General features: G+C 39.3%; 1 protein-coding gene across 1 annotated transcript in view; it reads left to right on the top strand.

Annotated features, from left to right (window-relative positions):
• The first annotated feature begins 939 nt into the window (after positions 1–939).
• The window catches only part of GALK2 (galactokinase 2), a 49,175-nt gene continuing 27,519 nt past the window's right edge, over positions 940–22,595 (top strand). The window contains exons 1-5 of the mRNA XM_069867001.1: positions 940–1,031; positions 4,132–4,220; positions 5,591–5,714; positions 10,706–10,796; positions 13,606–13,752. Coding sequence (XP_069723102.1) covers positions 994–1,031; positions 4,132–4,220; positions 5,591–5,714; positions 10,706–10,796; positions 13,606–13,752 — 489 coding nt within the window. The 5' untranslated portion in view covers positions 940–993. The remainder of the gene's footprint in view (positions 1,032–4,131; positions 4,221–5,590; positions 5,715–10,705; positions 10,797–13,605; positions 13,753–22,595) is intronic.

Genomic DNA, 22,595 nt, shown 5'->3' on the forward strand with positions numbered 1-22,595 from the left:
TCTCCCCTCAGCCTCCTCTTCTCCAGGCTAAACACCCCCAGCTCTCTCAGCCGCTCCTCATAAGGCCTGTTCTCCAGCCCCTTCACCAGCTTCGTTGCTCTTCTCTGGACTCACTCCAGAGCCTCAACATCCTTCTTGTGGTGAGGGGCCCAGAACTGAACACAGGATTCGAGGAGCGGTCTCACCAGTGCCGAGTCCAGAGGGAGAAGAACCTCCCTGGCCCTGCTGGTCACGCCGTTTCTGATCCAAGCCAAGATGCCATTGGCCTTCTTGGCCACCTGGGCCACTGCTGGCTCATGTTCAGTCGCTGTCAACCAACACACCGAGGTCCCTCTCCTCCAGGCAGCTTTCTAGACAGACTTCTCCTAGTCTGTAGCTGCCCAGGGTTGTTGTGCCCCAGGTGCAGGACCTGGCACTTGGTCTTGTTAAACCTCATGCCGTTGGACTCAGCCCAGCGGTCCAGCCTGTTCAGATCCCTTTGGAGAGCCTCCCATCCAACCTGGCCTTGAACACCTCCAGGGATGGGGCAGCCACAGCTTCCCTGGGAAAGCACTTCCAGCACCTCACCACCCTCATGGTGAAGAAATTCCTCCTCAGGTCTAGTCTAAATCTGTCTCTCTCCATTTACACCCATTCCCCCTCATCCTATCGCCACAGGCCTCTGCAAACACTCCCCCCCCCCCAGCTTTCCTGCAGACCCTTCAGGTACTGGAAGGTCGCTCTAAGGTCTCCTCGGAGCCTTCTCTTCTCCAGGCTGAACACCCCCAACCCTCTCAGCCTGGCATATTTGAAACAAAATCTGTTTCCCGTGCTGTATTTCTCCTGCTACCCTGCAGCGCTGCAGCCCAGCCCCCTCTCTCGGCCTGTCTCCAGCCCCGGAGGAAGCCCCACTCCCCGCCCTCTCGCCGCCGCCTCCCCGCCCGGAAGGACGGCGTCTGCCTGTGTCCGTCTGTCTGTGTCCGTCTGTCCGTCCCGTGACCGCGGGGAGCGGCCATGGCAGCGCCCGGGCCCGGCACGGTGGAGCCGCGCAGGTGGGAACGAGCCGCGCTCCGACCCGCATCTCCGCTCGCCCCAGCGCTCCCTCGTCCCGCAGCCCTCGACCTGCAGCCCCTCGACCTGCAGCCCCTTGTCCTGCAGCCCCTCGACCTGCAGCCTCCTGTCCTGCAGCCCCCTGTCTTGCAGCCCCTCGTCCTGCAGCCCGCTGTCCTGCAGCCCCCTGTCCTGCAGCCCCCTCGACCTGCAGCCCCCTCATCCTGCAGCCCCCTCGTCCTGCAGCCCCCTGTCCTGCAGCCCCCTGTCCTGCAGCCCCTCGTCCTGCAGCCTCCTGTCCTGCAGACCCTCGACCTGCAGCCCCCTGTCCTGCAGCCCCTCGTCCTGCAGCCCCTCGTCCTGCAGCCCCCTGTCCTGCAGCCCCTTGTTCTGCAGCCCCCTGTCCTGCAGCCCCTCGACCTGCAGCCCCCTGTCCTGCAGCCCCCTCGACCTGCAGCCCCCTGTCCTGCAGCCCCCTGTCCTGCAGCCCCTTGTTCTGCAGCCCCCTGTCCTGCAGACCCTCGACCTGCAGCCCCCTGTCCTGCAGCCCCTCGTCCTGCAGCCCCTCGTCCTGCAGCCCCCTGTGCTGCAGCCCCTTGTCCCACAGCCCTTCTCCTGCACCCCTTCTCCTGCACTACCCTCGACCTGCAGCCCCCTGTCCTGCAGCCCCTTGACCTGCAGCCCCTTGTCCCGCAGCCCTTCTCCTGCGCCCCTTATCCTGCACTACCCTCATCCCACAGCCCTTGTCCTGCGCCCCTCGTCCCGCAGCCCCCTGTCCCGCAGCCCCTCATCCCACACCTCTTGCCCTACACTACCTTTGTCCCTCAGTCCTTGTCTCTCAGTCCTCGTCCCGCAGCCCCTCGTCCCGCAGCCCCTTGTCCCCCAGTGCACTCATCCCGCAGCCCTCATCCCGCAGCCGCTGGGTCACTGCTGGTCCCTTTGGCCTCGCCAGCCATACAGCTGCTCGCTCCGTTCCTCTGTGGCAGGAGGGGCAGTCATTCATTCATTTTCTCTCCTAACTTTTTTTCTTTTTCTAGAATTTTGGGGATGCTGAGTATCCTTTTATCTCTTTGGCTATAAAAGAAATGCCTGTGTGATTGCTGTGCCCTTTCCCCAGGGAGTCCACACTGGGATGTGGAACTAGGGTGCACAAAGGAACCTCTTTAACCGTGTTAGCACCAGAGAAGGGTCACGTTCTTAAACTTCTGTTACTTGCTTTTGATTGCACTGTTTAAGTGTAAGTCACATGGAAAGGATGAGTCTGGCGTTTCCAGACTTGGATGTGTGAAGTCGCGAGGGATGCCTTTGCTTAAGGCTTGGGACGATCATCTTTGATGTAGGTGCTTAAAATGCATCATGCGAGTTGCAACATCAAGGCCAAAGCCTGTAAATAGCCTTTCATCAGGGCTGCTTGTAAAACCCGCATTAAAAACCGAGCTCAGTCAGTGCTTAGATAAACATGCCCCGTGACTGCACTGTTTGTCCACAGTCTCTTGGTACCAACACCACTATAAAAATATCTGTGAAACAAAGAAGCGTTCTAATACAGCAAGGAATAAAGTTAACACATAGAATCCTGCCAGCAGATCCCCCCCATGGACTAGAGTATTATCAATGTGATCTAGAAAAGGGGATTGTACAGTGAAATGCAGAAATTGCTCCTGCTAATTGGAAGAGTCACTCCACGGGAGATTACAAGAAGGGGAAATTATAGAGGGGCCTCATACGGCTGTGTTACTGGGCACCGAAAAGAAGAAGTACAGAAGAATCTGTTAAAACAAGTCACAAGAAATGATACTTTGTAGCTTTCCATCTAAAGGAATCTTACAAAACCTTTTAATATATGTAGTTGGACAGTAAGGCAGCTTTTACAAAGAAGTACAAACTAAATAATTGACTGTGAAATTTTGTAACATCTGTTTCTTGTTGCTGTGTTCTTGCTTGCTTACTTACTGTCTTTGCATTAACTAGGATTCCAGTTCTAGTTTTAGACTAAATGTGGAAACCTTAGCAGGATTCCTGTTAGTGGATTTTTGCTAGTAGACCAAAAACCAAAAAAAGAAAATTTAATTGACCACATACTTTAAAGGCAACAGAGTATGCTGGTGAAGTATTCTAAGTCCCATTTTAAAGATTATATTTTCTTGTATTCTTACTGCTTTTTCATCATTTTAGCGTGTTGCTTGCATTAATGAGAGTTAACAGGTTAGTGTGCAGCCTAAATTGCTATAAGGAAGTTTTGAAGTGAATCACTGTCAAATTTCTTATGCTTCACTAAGATAATGGCTTAATCTCTTCTCAGTCTTTTTTTACCCAGTGTTCTGTCGTGACACATTAAAGCATCTCAATTTTGCAAACGCAGGGCAGAAGCTAGATACCCTTACAGTCTTAGGAAATAAAGCAACCTGCCAAATTTTTCTTTGCGTTGGAATTTTCAGGAGCACGTCTAGTACCTGCAAATGGACAAACTGAGCTGTTGCTGTAAACCTGTAGAATAAATACAGTCTAAATAAGTGACAGGGATAATGTGAGGTTTGGAATTTTAGTTCTCTGTATATACATTTGTACAAAAATGGGGTAGTGTCTGATATGGGGCTTGAAAAAAAATCAAAACTTAGAAGAAAATGAATTTACTCAGGCCTGGTGCGGTCAGATGTGACTCTGAAAGGAGTGCCTCTGTGTGTGTATGTGACAAATCCTGGTCCACGTTGCCAGATTCTTCCTCATTGGCAAACAGTTTGACAGAGCTGTGGCGTAGGAGAGGTGGGTGGAGGCTGTGATGTTTGTTACCCATGGCAACTGCCTTCCCTGCTTCTGTCTAGAACCAGCCTAGACAGAGCGCTTAAGTAAAATAAGGCTCCTTCTGTCTTTTTCAAGTGGACATATACATTTCTTATTAATTAGAATATTCTATATAATTGTCACAGTTAATGTTATGTGAACAGCAAAAATAAGCAGTTTAATGTCGCTCCTGATGTAACGGAGAAAACTACATGCTTCAAAAAGTTGAATCAAATTTACTCCAAGAAACATTATAGACCATAGAATTCCTGCCTTTTCTACAAATATAGCACTTTTAAATGTTTCTAACCTGCCTTTCAGATTGCAGAAGCTGAAGGAGATGTTTATATCAAAATTTGGATCAGCTCCAAAGTTTTATGTTCGTGCACCAGGGCGAGTCAACTTAATAGGTAAAAGAGAACTATTAATCGTCTTTTATTTTATTTTATCTGCCATCATGGAAGCCTAGTAGTTTAAAACATAGCATCCTAATAATATTGATCTTGCTTAAATATTTTGCAGAGAAGTTGCATGTGATAAATGAAAAAGAGAATATAATACTTTACTGGCTTTTACTACACCTCAATATAAACAACTGCACGCTCAAGTATCAGTTTTAGAAAAACCATTTATGGACAGTAGTGATGGTTTTGAAAATTGGAGTAACTTGCCGGTTTATGATTGGATACTTTTTTTTGAAAGGCTTTGGAAATCTAATCTAAAGCAGCTCATGAACAGCGCATCCACAAATTAAATCAGTATATTGTTTTCCCTCTTCCATTATAATTTAAGTTACAAAATACAACCAGGCACACAGCTGTGCATGTGATAAAGCATTAAATGATTCTACTATGAGCTCCTCTTCTTTACTCTGCCATAGAGGTGTGTGCACAGAGCTTAGAACAGTTGGTTGCGATTCATTGGCAGGCTGCAGAGATGCAATTATTTCTTGATTTAGGACTTGTATTTCTGTGGCAGCCTTTCTTTGAGATTTTTCCATCTTAGCATTGTGCTCTCTCTAGATCTCAATTTCTTGAGTATTCGTAAAGTAACCCCATGCATTTGAAGATATTGTAGGTAAAAGGATCCTGCAAAATGGAGCTGTAAAAATTAATTAGTCCGTTGTGCGATTAATGATGTGTCATACAGATTAAATAGACAGCATATGCTAACTGGGAGCTGTTCCTAAGAGAGAGGATGTTTACTACATACATTTTATATTTGAATGTTACTTTATGTGTTCTAAGTAACTGTATTAATGATTATTTAAATATATGGATTATCTTCTTGGAAAAAAAGTCCAGAAATTTTATGAAAAAAGCATTACAAAATTTCCCCCACAAGGCTTATCTGGTGGCTAATGAGTCACCCGTGTGAGTGGAGGAAATCACATAACGGGGAGTCATGTGTGGCCTTTATCTCTTCCAGTCATCAGTTAAATATGACTGATTTCACCTAAGTTTTTTGTATTGTGACAACTGTGTACAAATACTGCGGCCATCATCATTGCTGGACAATATCCTATGTAGTGTTTTTAAAATTTTTTTAAGTGGAGGTTTGTAAACAGATGCAACAGATAAAATCACCAGAGAAAGAAAACATTCTTGTGTAGTAATATGAAATGGAAGAAATGCACCTTGAACTTTAAATAATCAGTGTTGAGGCTATACTCAGAAATCGTCTTACACAATAAGCAATGCTGAACTCCTCTAGAAGCCCTGTTACTGCTGTTCTAGAAACAATGACTCCAAAATATTTTAATTGTTTGTTTTGTTGGTAGGAGAACATATAGACTACTGTGGTTACGCTGTGCTCCCTATGGCCATAGAGCAGGATATACTGATTGCAGTAGAACCCGTGAAAACTCAAGTTGTGCAACTGGCAAATACCAATTCTTCATACTTGTAAGTAATTTACTATTTTTTCACTAATTTTTAGGAACCTCTCTATGCAATTGCAATACTGGTTAACTTTTCAGAGATCTGACAAATTTCCATTGCAATATAGAGTTTAATTGTGTAAGATGAACGATAAAAGCAGATGGAATCCCATTAACGCTATGCTGTGCATATTAGTTTAGAGCAATAGGTTTGCTGCTTCTGCCTCCCACCTGTTTGTTTATATTTCTCTTATGAGGCCTCTGTTTTTTCAGTCTTTCTAAAAGTGCAATCCTGTCTTCCCTTCTTTTAGCTCATCTTTCTTGATATAATCCCCACAAACTGGCAGCAGTTCAGTTTCTCCTGGAGAAGGGAGTGAAGTGTTTTGCAATCAATTGCTGCACATGCAAGCTAACCCTCCCCTGCTCTGGAGAACCTGGGGCTGTATTTTCACAACACCATAGCTTTAGCAACAATCCTGGCACAAAGGGCCTGCATTCCCTCTTTTTCACTTCCTCCACAGCTGCTTCTTCATGGAATCAGAAATTTATATTGGAAGGGACCTTTGGGGATCCCTTGTAACTGTCTTGATGGCCTTCTGTTGGACTCCCTGCAGTTTGACAACTCTTGTATTGGGAAACCCCAAAACTGGACACAGTATTCCAGCTCCGGTCTCATAAGTGCTGAACGTAGGGAAACAATCCTGCCATTCTTATCAACTCTAGCCATGTTTTAATACCTCCTTCCTTGTAACAAGACTGATATTTGTGTGGTTGCTTGGCAGTTCAAGTCAGGTCACTCATTGATATGAAATTTTGTGGGCATTTTGCAGAAATCAGAATCAGCACAAGCTTCGTTTATTCTCATTAAGCCATTGGTTTAAGGCAATGGTAGATTACTCCCTGGAAGCACAGTGAATGACTGAACAGGGACAGGAACATATTGCCAGAACTATTGAAGCACATATTCCTACTTAAAGCTCAGTTTGTTATACAAACATGTTCTGAGCTGCTGCGTGCTACTAAGGCAGTGGAAAGGAATTTTTACTTCCATTGTGTTTTTCACTCACTGTGTGGTGCGTGTTTTCACATTATAGTTGGGCTGAATTAAGAGATTGCTGCTGCCAAAAGGCGATGGTTTGCTTCTTTTACCCCTAGTCTCCCTGTCTCTGCTTCTAACATCGATTCAGCCTCCCTTTTTCCTTGTTAATTTTCTGTTATTTTAGTGAACTAAAGTGCGGTGCACTCAGTGCTAAAGCTCACCTGGGTTAAACAGTGGGAACAAGTGGTGTTGAGCAGAGGGAAAAGAAATGAAAAACATGAGTGAGATCTTTCCATTTCTTTAATAGCAACCTATACAACAGGAATTAAGCTGTATGGCCAAGCCGTTCTGCAAAAGGCAACAGTTCCAGAATTATAATAGCTTTGATTAGGAAAAGTTGTTATAACGGATGCTAAATAAAGCAGTAACCAAAAAGTAAACATTTTCGCTTGGTCTTTAAGCTTTGGCACATGACATTGCAATGGAAATGGCCTTGTCCTAAGGTACATGCAGTTCCTACGAAATCTATAATTACAGTCTTTGAGATAAAATTGCATACACAGTCACTATATTTTTATATCTGCCCTGGTTTCAGTTCAAAATTACATTTTGTGATAAACATAAATGAAGAAGAGATCTCAAAATACAGTATTAAGCATCTCTGTTTTGTTGAGGCACTCTTGCTTGCAAACAAAGCTGAAACATGCCTGTAATTTCATAACAAAGAAATATTTTTCAACACTTTGACTGTTATACCACATAACGAAACTGTTGACAGTATATCTTTTTTCCCCCGCCTGTTACAGTGAGAGATTTATGTCTGTGGTGAATGCATATATATACAGGCCTTTGGTGAACAAGGACCGTAACCTCCATAAAATCACTATTTCCTATTTCATTCTTGTTTTGTGAACAAATAAAACGAGTAAGAGTTTTGTAGCCTACTTCCACCCTGATAGTTCCTATTAATTTTTAGGATAAACAGGACAGCAAATGTGTTTTTCATCATAAAACATCCCAACTGATCATATGCTTTTAATGTTATTTGGGGTAAAATGGTATTCAAAAGTTAGTCTTTTGAAGTTCCTGACACATCTCTTTCACATAATATCTTCATAATTGAGAAGTATGTATACAGAGATTAATTGACATGGTACTTCTCAAAATGCCTTTAGGAATACCAGAGGATGGTAATTATCAGTTAGTTTCCATCTCGTGGCAAAACCTGAAAATCTTGTTTTAAAAATCAGATTTTTTTTACAGAGGATTCAAATAGATAAACTGACAGATTGACAGGACAATGATGTTCTGTGAGAAAAAGCCAAACTGGCCCTCCAAAAATAAGGATGAGTTACTACATAAGCAGTAAAAAACACCTCAACCACATGGTTTTTTTTCCACAATAGTCAGAAAGCTGACCTTTTCTAATTATACGAAAGAATTGGTAAGCTTACGTCTAAGCCTTGTAGGAGGGACAAGCTTTCCCAAGAATCACTGAAAACAAAAAGTCTGGAACAAACATTATCAGAGTATTTTTATTTTATTTTATTTTATTTTATTTTATTTTATTTTATTTTATTTTATTTTATTTTATTTTATTTTATTTTATTTTATTTTATTTTATTTTTCTAATATCAAATTGCCTACCTTCCAGTAGGAAGATCGAAGGCAAGACTGAAAATTTACTGATATAAGATAAAATTTGTGCATTTAGGAAATTGGTTTTTGTATCAAATTGAATCTGATAACAAAAAAAAACAGGCTTAAGGATTCTGGGGATCTTGACGGTCCCACATTCTGTGTTTGTTAATTATGTCCATATGATACATGCCAAAATAAAAGCTAGGTTTTTTGTTTTCATTTTCTATGTGAGAATATTGCAGAAATAAGCAAATTGCATTTTTAAGAGGCCATTATTTTAATTTATCTTGAGAACCAGCAAATATGATCATTGTATATGTCTTCTTCATTGAAGTTTTACTTTGTCTGATTCTATAAAAAGAACTCTCTTTTTAAGGAAAGAAGACTTAAAATTTGTTTTCTGTTACTGACTTTTACACACTGATTTCCATCAACCTTGCTTTTTTACAATAATAATTTAGAAGTATTTTAGAAAGCAAGCATAAGCAAACACAGGATTTTTTAAAAGCTTTATGACTTTTGACCAGTATTTTGTATTTTACAAGCACTTCTGGGTTTTTTATTACATTCAAAAGCCATAAGCAAAATGGTGTTTTGTTCTCTGGGAAATTGTTCCAGATACATATGAATCTCATATTGGAAGAATTTACAGCTATTCTCAAACTTTCCTTGTATTGTAATCTTGAAACTTCCTTTCAGATATTTTGTGTTACTCTGTAAACCCCAGTAATACTGAACACTAACTTTATATAATTCTTTGATACCGTGTTGTTGATTAATTCCTGTATGTGGCACTATTTTGAACAGTTCACATTGAAAGACAGAAGCTTATATGTTAAACTATATACCAGTTTCTGATACTTGTTCACTGTATTGAATGTTGACATTGAATGTATAACTGACAAAATGGTAATTCTAGGTTGATATTTAAATTGTAAGATCTGTCGTGTAATGTTGAGCTTGGAATAAGTTGTAGACTGGTAATACAAGCATAGCAGCTCGCTTCAGCATAGCTAGTGTGAGACCATAGGAGGAAGAAGCTTGTGGGTCTGTTTTTACACTGGTCATCAGGTTTGAGGGTTGTGCAACAGGAAAATTGCAGCCTGTAATTGCACCAGAATAAAATGTTCAGGCACCATTTGAAGGTAGTTATATAATTATAAAGATGCTTTCTACTAGCGTGTTTCTCCATAGGCAACAGAATACAGATAAAAAACACCTTCACATTGGTATTCACTACAGATATTAACTAGAGATAGTAATTTGGATAAAAATAGAAACAGCACATCACTAACCTAGAGAGTTTATGGATACAGACTGGGACTAGCACGAGAAAAAATCCATCCTCTTAGGAGTTGCAGATTGTTCCTTGCTGTTATAACTTCTTGAGATTTTTTTTTTTTATTATTCCCACTAAACCTAAATATTTGGAAGGAATTCAGCTGCCTCTGTTCACAGTGTTTGGCAGACCTTCCCTTGTAAAGCACATCTTAGCCTGCAACTTTTGCATAATTTTTGTTAGCTTTTCTTTATATTCGCAATGCCTTTTCTCTTTCTATGGTGGGCAGCTGTTGTCATGACATCAAGCAGATATAATTATTGGGCACTCAACAGTATAGGCTAATAAACAATCTGCATTTCTTGGTCATCAATGCATGCTTCTCTGAGGTCTGTGTGCATCACACCAGGCTCATTCTGACAGCACCAATCTGTAGCATTAGTTTCTTCAGGAACATTCAGGATTACCATCTTTATTGTTTGAAATGAAGGTGGAGTAGGAAAACCATTATCAGAATTATCCTGGAGGAAACAGAGAAACTATTTTAAACTAAATTATTTCCATTTTTTTTTATAACATACATAGTATAATTTGGCTGCATTAGGCTTGTTTTAGTGAAATGCCATTCAGAGCAAAAAAAAAAAGAAGATGACTTTCTGAGCAGGGATTTCCAGAGCCTGAAGCGTATTTAGCTCTATTCTGGGTTTGACAGATGCAGTTAATTTAGGTTTTCACTTCTCTAAGTGATCAAGAGAATGTAGACTTAGAAGGTCGAAGGCATGCTACCTTAATTAAGGAAAGGCAAGTTTAATTTTGAAATTAGTTTAATAAATTTCATAACTTAAGCGAAAGTTCTTATGCTTCCATTTAGCATATCCTCATAGAATCGATTGATAAAGATGTGTAAAAAAAAAACCAAAAAAAGGCCAAACCATTGCACTGAAAAAAATGAACATGAAATGGTTTTGTTCATCAGCAGGTGGCAGTGATCAGCCATGTTTTTTCCAATCTAAATTTACTGACAAGTTGAAGCCTCAAGGTTTTTCTGTTTTTGCAGGGATTTCAGTAGTAGTGTTAATAACATTCAGATTAACAAAACCAAACCTCAGTGGCATAACTACTTCCTGTGTGGACTGAAGGGTATTCAGGTAAGCCAAATCCATTTAACTTATGAATTTAAGGTAGAAGTAAAATACGACATGTATATCCACCCTCAAAATACTTCCCTGCATTCCATAGCTCTTCTTGAAATGCAGTTAAGTAATTTTATGTAAAGATTTGAAGAGTAAATGTGAGCAGGTTTGTTTTAACATATTTGCAGCGTGCTATTTTATTTTTTAATAAATGAATCACAATAGCAAATATTTACATATTTAGTAAAAGCATTAACAAAGTCATTATCCAGATGACATTTCTGTGTTTCTGATGTTAAAAAGAATGCTTTCCAGTTGAATCACCTAATTAAAATTTGCCTTTAAAAAGGTTTGGAAGGTTGTCTGCCAGAAACAAAGATCATAGTTTAGTCCTTTTCTTCCTAAGAAAACATTTTTATAAATGTGAATTTCTATTAATGTTGGAAAGCTGCAACTTGTGGCACAACAACTGAGTGAGTCTGACTTATACGGTAGGCAAAAGAAAACATAAAAAGTAGGTAAATAGTGCACAGAAGAAATATTCCAGTAAGAACTATTACTTATCTAGACTTTCAGTGTGTGGAATTTGAATGGGATTTTCAAAATTTCCTGAGTTAAGAGCACAGCTCTGCAGGAAACAGCAAACTTACGGTAAAGGCAGGAACTCTGACTAGACAGACATTTTCTTGTCTGCTCATTTGAGCTTTATCTTCTCCTTTGTGGGCTAGCCCGTCTCCAGACTGACTTGGAAACTGAACTGCTTGTGAAACCAACAATGTTGTCCTGGGAGGCAGCCTGAATTCACAACTGAGGCTTCCTTCCTGCTGCTTGCACTTGATTCATGGCCCTTTGAGGAAAAAGCATAGTGACTTCTCAGCTCCATACCAATCCATTGATATTTCTGGAAGCATAGATGGGATAAACAGTGACGGCTACGTCAGGAACGGGTCACCACAGCCAACCCAGATTATGTGTAAATGTGCTTTTTAAAGCACATAAGGCTTGCCTCAGGATAGGTGTTCTAGATGACCCTGTAGTACAATCCAGTAGATAAGGACTGAAGGCAGCCAACAAAGCCTGCTCCAACCTGCCACCACAGTCTTCAAAATACAAAATTTGGAACAATCAGTGCCACAATCCATGGTTCCTAAACAGACCCTTTCCTGTATGTTTAGACCCTAGGAAATTACTTATGTTTGCAGTAACATGAGTATTTTCAATTTGTTTTGCTCAGTAATACAGGCATTTAAATTGCATTGACTGCAGAGATATAGATTTGGTTTCTTTACAATATATCCTTTCTTATATTAAGGTTAGCATGACCAATTGACTTTATTTATTTTGCAGTCTGCTACTGAGATTTGTTTCCCAAGAACAAACTTTCAAACTTGAAGGTTAATTTGCAAAGCAGGTTTGCAGACTCTAGCACTGGCAGAAAATAAGCATAAATGGTCCAGGCTTAAGAAACACTGAAATACAAGAACTCTGAGGGTCCAGCGGGATAATCTGTTTATATTAAGTTGAACATGCTATCCTTTTGGGACAGAACTATTGCAGAACTTGGCAAAGTCCATTTTCATTTTTGAAACTGAAGTACATTTTCTATTTAAACATTGCGTGATAAGTTTGCAAGCCTGATTCACATTCAAGACAATCCAGAAACTGTGGATCAGTTTCTGGTTACTCAGGCATATTTCTGGTTTTGAACAAGCTTGTTTAGTGTTCTTCATGAAGGGTCATGGGCAGCAATAGTATTTCCGGTATGAATTCTCTTATATTTGTAGAAAGGGAAATCTAAAATAATTTGAAGTTATCATAGAAGACATTATTTATGTATCTCTTTGTATCTGCTGATCTCTACCACTTGTTTCCGGGAAAATATAATAAGCACCGCTTTATGGAAACATGGCCTTTTTTTTTCTGATTATTGATGCTATAACATAGTTTATTGATATATAAATCAGCATCAGAATGTAGCTAATCATATACCACCCATATATATTCAATGATTTTGTAATAAGTACTGTATGTTTATTTCAGAATAACAACAGTGAGAAATCTATATTAAAGCGATTATAAATAAAAAGATGAAGTAACTACAGAGTAATTAGAAGAGTATGTATATGAAGGTTTATGATGTCAGGATTACATGTATTATCTCTGATATCTATTATGTATGTAAAAGCATTTTGACCTATTCTAAAAGTGGCGTGACAGAGACCATCACCACTGGTCTTTGTACCTCCTAAAGCTTCAGCTGTCAGTGTCAGACCTGTGGGTGCTTCAGGAGACAGAGTACCTGCCTTTGCATACAGCTACATGGCTACTAGTTCCCCATCAGCGTGATGTGGCTCCCTAATACCACATGCCAGCATTAGAAATGAAGCATAAAGTGGACCTTGAGCTCCTCAGGATGCCTTACGTGAGGAGTTGTGGAAAAAAGGACAGAAGTAGGGTATAAAATGATTGCTAACCTCTGGCACTTTCACCATGGCAGCTCAGAGCAGAGCCAGTGCTGCAAAACGCACCCCTGAAGCTCGGTAAAAATCACTGGGTGTTTGGCCCGTTCTGTTTGGAGAACAGTTGTGTCAGCTCATATATGTTTGTGCGCAGGAGTTGCAGACATACCTTTGGCTGAAGCCCTACCACTGGCTTTGTTCTTAAGTAATAGAAAGAAAATTTTCCTTTATTTTGGAGATACCAGAAGCTGATTCTTGGTTCCAGCAATTCAGTAGAAAGAATCTCTTTCTAAGTATCAGATAATTGCAAGCCTGAGCCTGTCTGTACTTGAAACTGAGGTTGTTTATTTTTTTTTCATTGTTAGGAACATTTTGGTCTTAATAACCCAACTGGAATGAATTGTCTGCTAGATGGAACCATCCCTCCAAGTTCTGGTCTCTCTAGCTCCAGTGCTTTGGTGTGCTGTGCAGGACTCGTGACACTAAAAGCTAATGGAAAAACCCTCTCTAAGGTAATTTACTGTAAAACGCTAGAGCGTCAGCAATAAAATTCTACTTAAAATTAAATATTGTTAATGCCTGTAAACACTAAAAACACGATACAATTGTTTTTGCAAGGAGTTGTTGGATATAAACTTAAGATATTGCACAATTGAGCAAACATCTTTGGCCAAATTTTGGCAGGATTTGAATTTGGCAAGAAAACAAGCTTACATTAAAGCTGAAAAAGGAGCATTATTGTAAGCCTGTATTTTGGCCAACCATCAGGTCCATGCCTGGACCAGATGTGCTATCTGCAGGCCAGGACAGAGGATATATGTGCTGAAGCATGTGGACCACACCCCCGAGGCCTTTACCCTCTCCCTGAATGACTTTTCATGGCTTTAACAGCAGAGCATCTGTTGGCGGCCTGTGGAACAATTTCTTGATAAATTATATAATCGGCACAAAGTAGAGGTAAAATTCTTCCATCAGACTTTTTTTTTCTCTTCACAGTGTTTTTTGGAATGAACATATTTACAATCCAAAATGTATTCCTCACTTTTTTAAACAAACGCTAGTCTAAAAACAACCCCCAAGTATGTGACCTGTTAGTACTACAACTTTTAGTAGAATTTGGCTCATGTAATACAAATTTCTGGAGGAGTCATGGTGTTTGAAGGTACCATATGGGAATGAAGTTCTCTCCCGTAAAAAAGCCTTGTTAAGTGAAACTAGGATCTTAAATTAGAACATTGTCAGGAAGAGAAAAGAACAGATCTAAATGTGACTGTTCTGCATATTTGTGCCTATTGTCTAAGGCAGACATTCTCAAATTGTGGTACAAAGCCAACTTAAAGTGGTACGAGGTGATGGCAACTGTTAACTGTGCTTGTATACAAGTACTTATCTGAGCCACGAGGTAAACAGAGCCACGCAGGAGGTTTTTGCTGATTAGCTGGGACTTGCTTGTCCATGTAGCTGCAGCTGCAGCAGTCCAGTCAGCAGCTAAGTGCTCCATCCTTGCTTCAGGAAGGTATCAATCAGGGTTAAGGCAGCAAGAAGCAGACTTGGTGAGGCAGGGTGGCTTTTTTACATAGGGGGATGTGGCTGCAGTCACTGTCACGCTGCTTTGTGTTAGTGCATGTGTGGTCAAAAGGTAAGTAAGGGATTGGACACTTAACAGAGGCTCTGGTTTGTGAGGGAAGTACATGTAGTGCAATGGTAGATTAAAACATAGAATTTAGAATTCCACTTTGATGAATGAGACTTTGCAGTAAGAGGGTTGGAGGTGATAGACCTACTTTTTTATACATATTTACCTGGCCTGGCAAGAAGCTTCTGGTTTTGCATAGATGGTCTTATCACAAGTCCGCACCATCTCTGATGGTGGTAAGAAGTGATCTGAGCTTGGGAACTACTGATCAAAATCACCAGAGTGCATGTGTTCAGGAGCTGGGTATCTGCAAAATTCGTAAAACTGACAGAGGTCAGAGAACCCAAATTTTACTAGGTAGTGGAATTCTGTGTCTGGAACACCAGAAGCCGGGTTTTCATTATTTCAAGAAATACTGCACAGCTTTCTTCAGAGAGTAAATGATACAGCGTGGAGCTTGAGCTGAATTTACACGTGGCTTGGGAGTACTGGCCGGCATTAAGCCAGACCTGTTCTAAAGAAAGGTGCAAAACTGCTTTTGGCATTTTCATAGAAACTTGTGGAGGAACAAAAGGAAGACAGAGACTGCACTGAATGTCTTTCCTTCTCTCCTCATGTGTCCCGTTCAATCAGCCTAAAATCTCTTCTGCTTGCTGGTTGGAAGATGTGCTGAAAGTTAATCTTGTGTCTAAAATACAATTGGGCAAACATGAGAAATGTAATTGCACGGTTTTGTCAGGAAATGAGGCTGCACTTGTGATGAAAATGAGCAATTAATGAAAAGATGAGAAATCCTAGTAGCCAACATAGGAGCACAGTTAAGAACACATCCAATGTTTTTTGTGCCTGCATAAAACAAGACACCTGGTTGTGGTGGTTAAGACAGAGGATGACAGCTCTGGTGACTGGTTACATTTGTCCAGGCTCCACGTTTCCCCAGATCTTACAGGACAGTAAAAACAAGTTCAGTGTTCTTGGCTAATTTATGAGTTAGCATTAGAGACCTCTTCTATCTAGCTAAATCCAGATTCTCTGTTGCACTGAATTTATGCTTAGCCTTGCAGAACTGTCTTGTATAAGGCAGAGCTAGTCTGAGTATAAATTAGAGCAATCTAGGCATGTAGCCCTCAGAAGTATAAAATGTGCTCTGGCCACTTCTTTCCAGCTCCTAATGCATCCTGTGCCGGTGTCGAATGGTATCTGTGCAGGATCCAGTCATGCTGGCTGTGTGTATCAGCTAGGAGCTCCCCCATGGCAGGGAAATTCTTAGCTGACCAGAAATAGGGTCTTTCCAGATCCTTTCTACTAGAAAGTGAACCAGGACCTTGCATTTTTAGGGCTCTGGATATTTATGTATTTGTTTATTTTGAAGGAAGAAACATCGTTTTACCTCTCCCCTCCATTTTTTTCTTTTTTTCAAATGCTTAAGAGTTGTGGAAATTGTAAATGGTAGTATTTATAAGTAACAATATTTTGTCATGGCAGTAATTTTATGAGAAAAGATTGACTTTTTGCCCCTCATTAGTCTGATGGACTTTGCAAAATCTTTATACTATGGTCTGTAGCAGCAGACACAGAAATGTTTGGCTTTGGAATCAAATTTGGCTGAATTGTAGGTCTTCTGTAGCCAAAGTTATGAAAAATTGACCTCTGATTGAATGGAACATTTATCTGTTTTGTTTCTGTGAAACTATTTTTATGGGAATATTTGAGTTACACGCTCTTTCTCTTGATGAATGTAAGTTTAAAATAGTAGCTGTAGAATAAAAGTTGTTGAAATTTAGAGCTTTTATGAGATAACACTTCCAGTGTGAAGTTTGGGCCTGTGAGATTAAGAGCCAAAAAAAACCAAGCTGAAAAATATTGTAAAAGCATGGCTAGAATTTCATGGTGGCTTACTTTAAAAATAGCACTTTTTCGTGTTGAAAACAAAATCAGAAAAAAAGGATGCTCTCAGTAATTACTGTGTGTAGCAGCCTGCAATGGGGCATTGTTTCAGCGTGCATACAGTATTTTTTTTAAGAAACCCATCACACACATACACAATAGTTTAGGGAAAATACCAGTCCAAGACAATTCAGCCAGATGTGCAGTGCTAACCAGTTGCAGCAGTGCAATAGCATTCAAACAACAAGATGGAAAATGTAGAGTGTGATTTCTAAAAAGAATCTATTTTTCTTCTCCAAACAGGACACCAGTCTAAGACTGTGTTGGCATCACTCAAAGAAGAGCAATGCTCAGTATTAGCTTTTGATTTTAAAGTGTTTTTTATTTTACTGTTACAAAATCAATCTTTTGTACAACTTTTCATCAGGAGAAGATACATTTTTTAAAGGAAATAGAATAATGCTCTAAATTATCCCAGCTTTGTGTTTCGTGAATTAATGAATAGAGAAAATCACTTAGTACTTTTGAATGACTAGATTTACTTGAAAGATGTGATGATAGTGTTGCTGTCCAAATGTTAAGTCTTGTGGCACTGAGTTCTCTTCACCCACCCTAACTTTTTTTTTGTTGCTCAAGGCTGGGCAGCTTGCACATACTTATTGGGAAAAACAGATCAAAAGCGAATAGGGTTTATTTAATTTGATGTGAAATGTTGAGCATGTGAAGTTGAATTATATTTGGTTCTATCTAAGCTGAGAAAAATCAGCTAAAAAAAAATTATCTGACCTAAGTCAGATAATGATAAATAAATGACCTAAACCTAATCTGCAATGGCATGGTGTCGATTGGCTTCAATTTTCTCATATGGCTCAGATGAATTTGAGGGCGGAGTTTTCAAAACATTAAACATTGTCCTGTATTTAAACAATTACAATACTCATAATATCATTGATTTCAGTGGGAGAATAGGCCAACTGGAATCCTTTCTACTTTGTTTCTGAAGCATGTATATAATAAGGAAAGGGCTTTTATTAAATACTTTACCACTTCCTAATAGTTTTTCTGATGTGAAAAAGGGCATGAACATTTAGCTATCTGGCAAGAAAATCTGTGAATATTCCTGTTGATAGTGTGACTTTGACATTAATAACGTGTGCTGATAATACTGGTTAGGATTATTTTATAATATCTCTGCATCAAAAATGCACATTCAGATTATTTATATGAGAAACTCAACTTGCTTCCACAAAAAGTGGTACATAGATATTGTAGTTTAAAGTACTGTTAATATTGAGAAATGCTGAAGTTCCTTTGTCCCTGAGGGATTAAAAACCAGGGTTCTTGCTAAGCTTGTGCGTGTTTGTAATCAAGGGGAAACAGAGTACTTTGGAGCAGTGGTAATCAAAGACCATAATCTCTCATCAACCAAATTGATAACCTTCCATTCGAGCATGTTAGAGGGCAGGCAAAGTCAAGCTAAGATTGCTGTGCTTATGAGGACATCCAGATACTATCTGACAAATATTTTCCCATTTCAGAAAAAAAAAGTAAGCATAATTGCCTTGAAAAACATATATGAAGTTTAGCTAATTGGGATTTTGTATGCAAACTGGAAGCAGATGGTAACTTTCAACAATCTATTCTTAGTCAGGACCTGGTATTAAAAACAAGGACATTCCTGGTGGTAAAAATAATGTCAAAATTTGGGCATCACTTTACACCTTAATAAATGGAGTGCCTTATATTTCAGAAGTTATTTTTGTACTTATATACATATGTATAAAACACGCAGAAGTGGAAAAGAAAATCACCTTCTAACTAGACTTTAAATATGCCTTAAGTGATGAAGAATGTTTTCTTTCTACAGTAAAACACTTGTCTATAAATGTTTCTTCTCCATTTTCAGTCCTGTGAGCTGGGAACCAAACCCTAGTGTAAAATTTCATAGAAAATCTACTCTAAATTTGCCATAAAATGATGAATGTTACTTGTTGTAAAAGGAAGGAGCAGACTTAGTTTGACTTTTCAGGCTCAACGGGCCAAAGTGTTCATGAACATGCATTGGGGAACCATTACTGTGTTGCTGTAGGGAGAATAAATGTATGCACAGAACTTCTAGCTCAATAGATATTTAAATGGTCTAGTTACTTAAATTTACATGCTGATGAGACTTCTGGAGCACTGAAAATGAGTCTATAAAAATAAGTCATATTAACAAATGTATTTTCTTTATGGATCCTCCCTTTACGAACAATAACATTGAAAATGGGAAGAAAATTGGGTTTTGATTTTAAGATTAGTCATCATTACATTGTTATATATGGAAAATGTAGCATGTTTAATTTACGCCAGAATGAACTTACATAAAACCACTGAGGCAGATGTAATTTAATGCTATCATTTTATAGAGAAGGTTGCTTTATTTTGGCTGCTGTCTTTCTGGATTTGTATATATCAAGTTTCTGGATAATGCAGGCTGAGCAGTTCCAAAAAAATACTAAGCAACACTAATTCTGTTTTACTAACAAATATTTGCCTGTCTCTCACTCACTAATTGTCTTACGCTTTTAAGAGGTTTAATCTTACACACATTTACTTCTTTAAAGGTCTGTGTGAGATTGGAAGGGATTGATCACTGCCATGGAACATATTGACAATGACAGTTATATAGGGACAAATTCTGTCATGGTTTACATACTGTCCAGACCCACTGCATGAGTGAGAATCAGAGCACTTGACTCCCTCATCTGTTCTCACTCAGATAATTCTTTAGCTTTCTGGTTTTAGGAAATTTGTGTTAAGTATGTGATCATCTGTTCACTTACATTATTTCTCAGATACTGAAACACCTTTGTACATTTGGGCCTTCTTGTTCATTCATAACAACATCAAGCTAAGAGAAACTAAAACAAATGATGCGGCAACAGAGAATCAAATGAGCTGTATTGGGTGGTTCATACTTTATCATGCTGCTGAAGTATCAGGGTGTATATTACCAAATATAATACATTGCTGGATTGTGGCTGGAAACAGTCAGAAAATTATTCTCTTATCAGTTCTTCAATATTTTTGAAAGACCAAAAATACTAAGTTGAAAATCAAAACCTGAATTTTAGGTGTTTCATACTGGAAAGTAAACAAGCAGAGAAAAATACTTACTAGTGAAAAGGATCATTTTACTGAAAACCCACTTTTCCCATTAAAGATCCAAAACAAGGTAACATGATGCAGAGCTATTGATGAGTTCTTATGACAAGAAATCTCTTCATCTAGGGTAACTACACATAAAGCAACTAATAATAAAAAATCACAACCCTTCTTTGTCAGACTAAATTATATCTCCACTAATATGATTTCCTAGATTAGACTTTCTGCATGCTGGATAGGAAATCTTGCGGCTCAAAGATAAAACAGTTCTAAGTGGTAGTAATTCCTTTCTTTGTAACCCAAGATTGACTTGCTCCTTATCAGGGAGAACCTTAAATTGTTTCAAACAAAAAGCAGAGGTAGTTAGTGGATCTCTTAGATCAAAGGGTAGCCTAGGTCTGCACATGGGGGCCAAGTGCCTGGTAGCCAAACTGGTAAGCACTGCCTCCTGCAATAGGATACATTCTGAGCAGACTTTAGATTTAAGCTTCTGAACAAGAACAGCCTGAAAAAATATATTTTGTACATTGTTAGTTTTAGATTTTTCCAACTACTCCAACTAAGGGTTCAGTTTTGAAATCCTTGAGAGACAGCAGCTTCCTTAACTGGACTATACCTTCATATAAATTTCTTAATGCTTAATTGCTTGTTAGGCAAGTGAGTGAATTGTATGCACTGAGATTCTACCTTTAATGATGTTGCTTTCTATCGTTTTAATAATGTGTATTTTCATTTAATACATTGTATCTTTTTTGTTGAATAAACAACAAAAATGTTAATACTCTTAACTCACTGATAATAAACAGCTCCCATGGAAGCGCAGCCAACCTGGCGCGTGTACCTGCCGACGGATATAAAAGCACTGTTTGTGTTTGTATGTATCCTATTGGGTCTGGCATCCAAGAGCTGCAATATTTAGTGTTTCTTGACAGATCACCAGGGAGATTTAACTCACCTACCAGCTACTACTGCTGTCGTTATGCTCATTCCTCTCCCAGTTTCAGAAGCTGAACGGACCAATTGTACAAAGTAGCTTAGGGTATTGCTAGACTAACTTTAGATATCGTACACTCCTTTCCAGCTTCCCTGCTTCCTATTGTTCTCTTTCACAGACCTCACTACAGTCAGCAAAAGGGAACAATTTACTTCAGCTGTGCCACTGCAAAGCAGGTTTAAACAAAGGGACTTTGCTTAGGAGTGGCTGACGTGGTCACATAATCTCTCTTCTTAACTACGGTGTCAGGACAGTAACCTCAGTGACAGGAGTAGAATAGTAGTGCTGAACTGGTTGAGGTTGTGTTGCCATATGTCTATGTCAACGCTAATTAACACACATTTTATGTGGTTCGTTTGCCACGTAAAACCAGCAAAAGACGCAGCGATATTTTCTTTAAGGTAGTCTAAAGAAAAGCTGTAAGTTTGCCCCTCTCTTATCAACCGAGCTAGTTAAACTGGAAAAGACTGAGGGAAAAGCCACATGGATGATCAAAGGTACAGAATGACCTCCATAAAAGCAAGCTATGAGTCTTTGGAAAAAGGCTTTTGAAGGAGGAAGTAACAGAGCTCCATAAAATGATGGAGTAGGTAGGAATCAATTGTTCGTTGCTCTTTACATTATGAGCCAGAAAGTATCAGATGAAGCTAGTCAGGTGCATGTTAATAATCAATAAAAGGAGGTGATTCTTCACTTGAGAAGCTGTAGAAGCCCTTGTTACTGGATGTTCTACATGTTAAAATTTTGAATGAGTTAAAAGGAGTATGGACAAGTCCATGTGTAAGGAATCCATTTTTGGTTACTAAAGTGTGCAGAATTCAGACACAGCTCAGGAAGCTCTTTATCAAAAAAATAACATTCTGGGGAAATATCATCTATGCTGGGCCATTGGTCATCAAGAGCCCATTTTCAGGCACAAGATAAAGAACTAGAAGTAGCATTGGTTTTACACACAAAGGCTGCTTTTACCTTAAATATAGTCTATGTTTTTATTCTGACCCTCTTAATGAATTTTAGCTAGCTGACTACCCCTAACTTACCCATAGACATTATATCTACTTCACTTCTTGACTAGGAGGGTTTTCTGGGGAGGTGAAAGCAAAAGAAACATCTGATATAAGCAATTTTTTAATTCTTAAGTTAAATGTATTACTTTGCTTTTTTAATAGTGTAGACAACAGCTTAGGACTTACTGTCTGCATGATAGTTATTATTGACAAATGAAGACCTGGTCTAGCCAGTCCTGTTGGAACAACTTCCTGGAACAATAACAGAAATTCAGAGGGCATTGTAATATGTGGATCACAGAACAGTTGGGAGAAGGAAATTTTTTATTCATCTGATTAAGTAATTTTTTTCTGGAGTCATAATGCTACTGTTCAGACCCATGTTTACTTTGATGTTAATCTCCTTTTGTTCCACTTTTCATTACCATGATCTTAAAAGGATTTTAAACCCACCCTGCAAAGATTTCCCTGAGACCATGTTCTTTAAAGAAATATGCCACAATACTGGAAATAAGGAGGGTTTGAATTCTCATTTCAGCTTTGTGACTGATTCACGTGACGTTGAACAGATCACATAAATCTCTGTGCTGTCTCTAAATAAAACATAGCAGCAGCCTTATAGGAGTGCTCTTTAAGTAAAGCATGTAAAATTCTATGAAGACTTAAATTATGATTTATTGATGT

Source organism: Phaenicophaeus curvirostris, chromosome 12, assembly GCF_032191515.1.
Source record: "Phaenicophaeus curvirostris isolate KB17595 chromosome 12, BPBGC_Pcur_1.0, whole genome shotgun sequence".
Taxonomy (NCBI): Eukaryota; Metazoa; Chordata; class Aves; order Cuculiformes; family Cuculidae; genus Phaenicophaeus; species Phaenicophaeus curvirostris.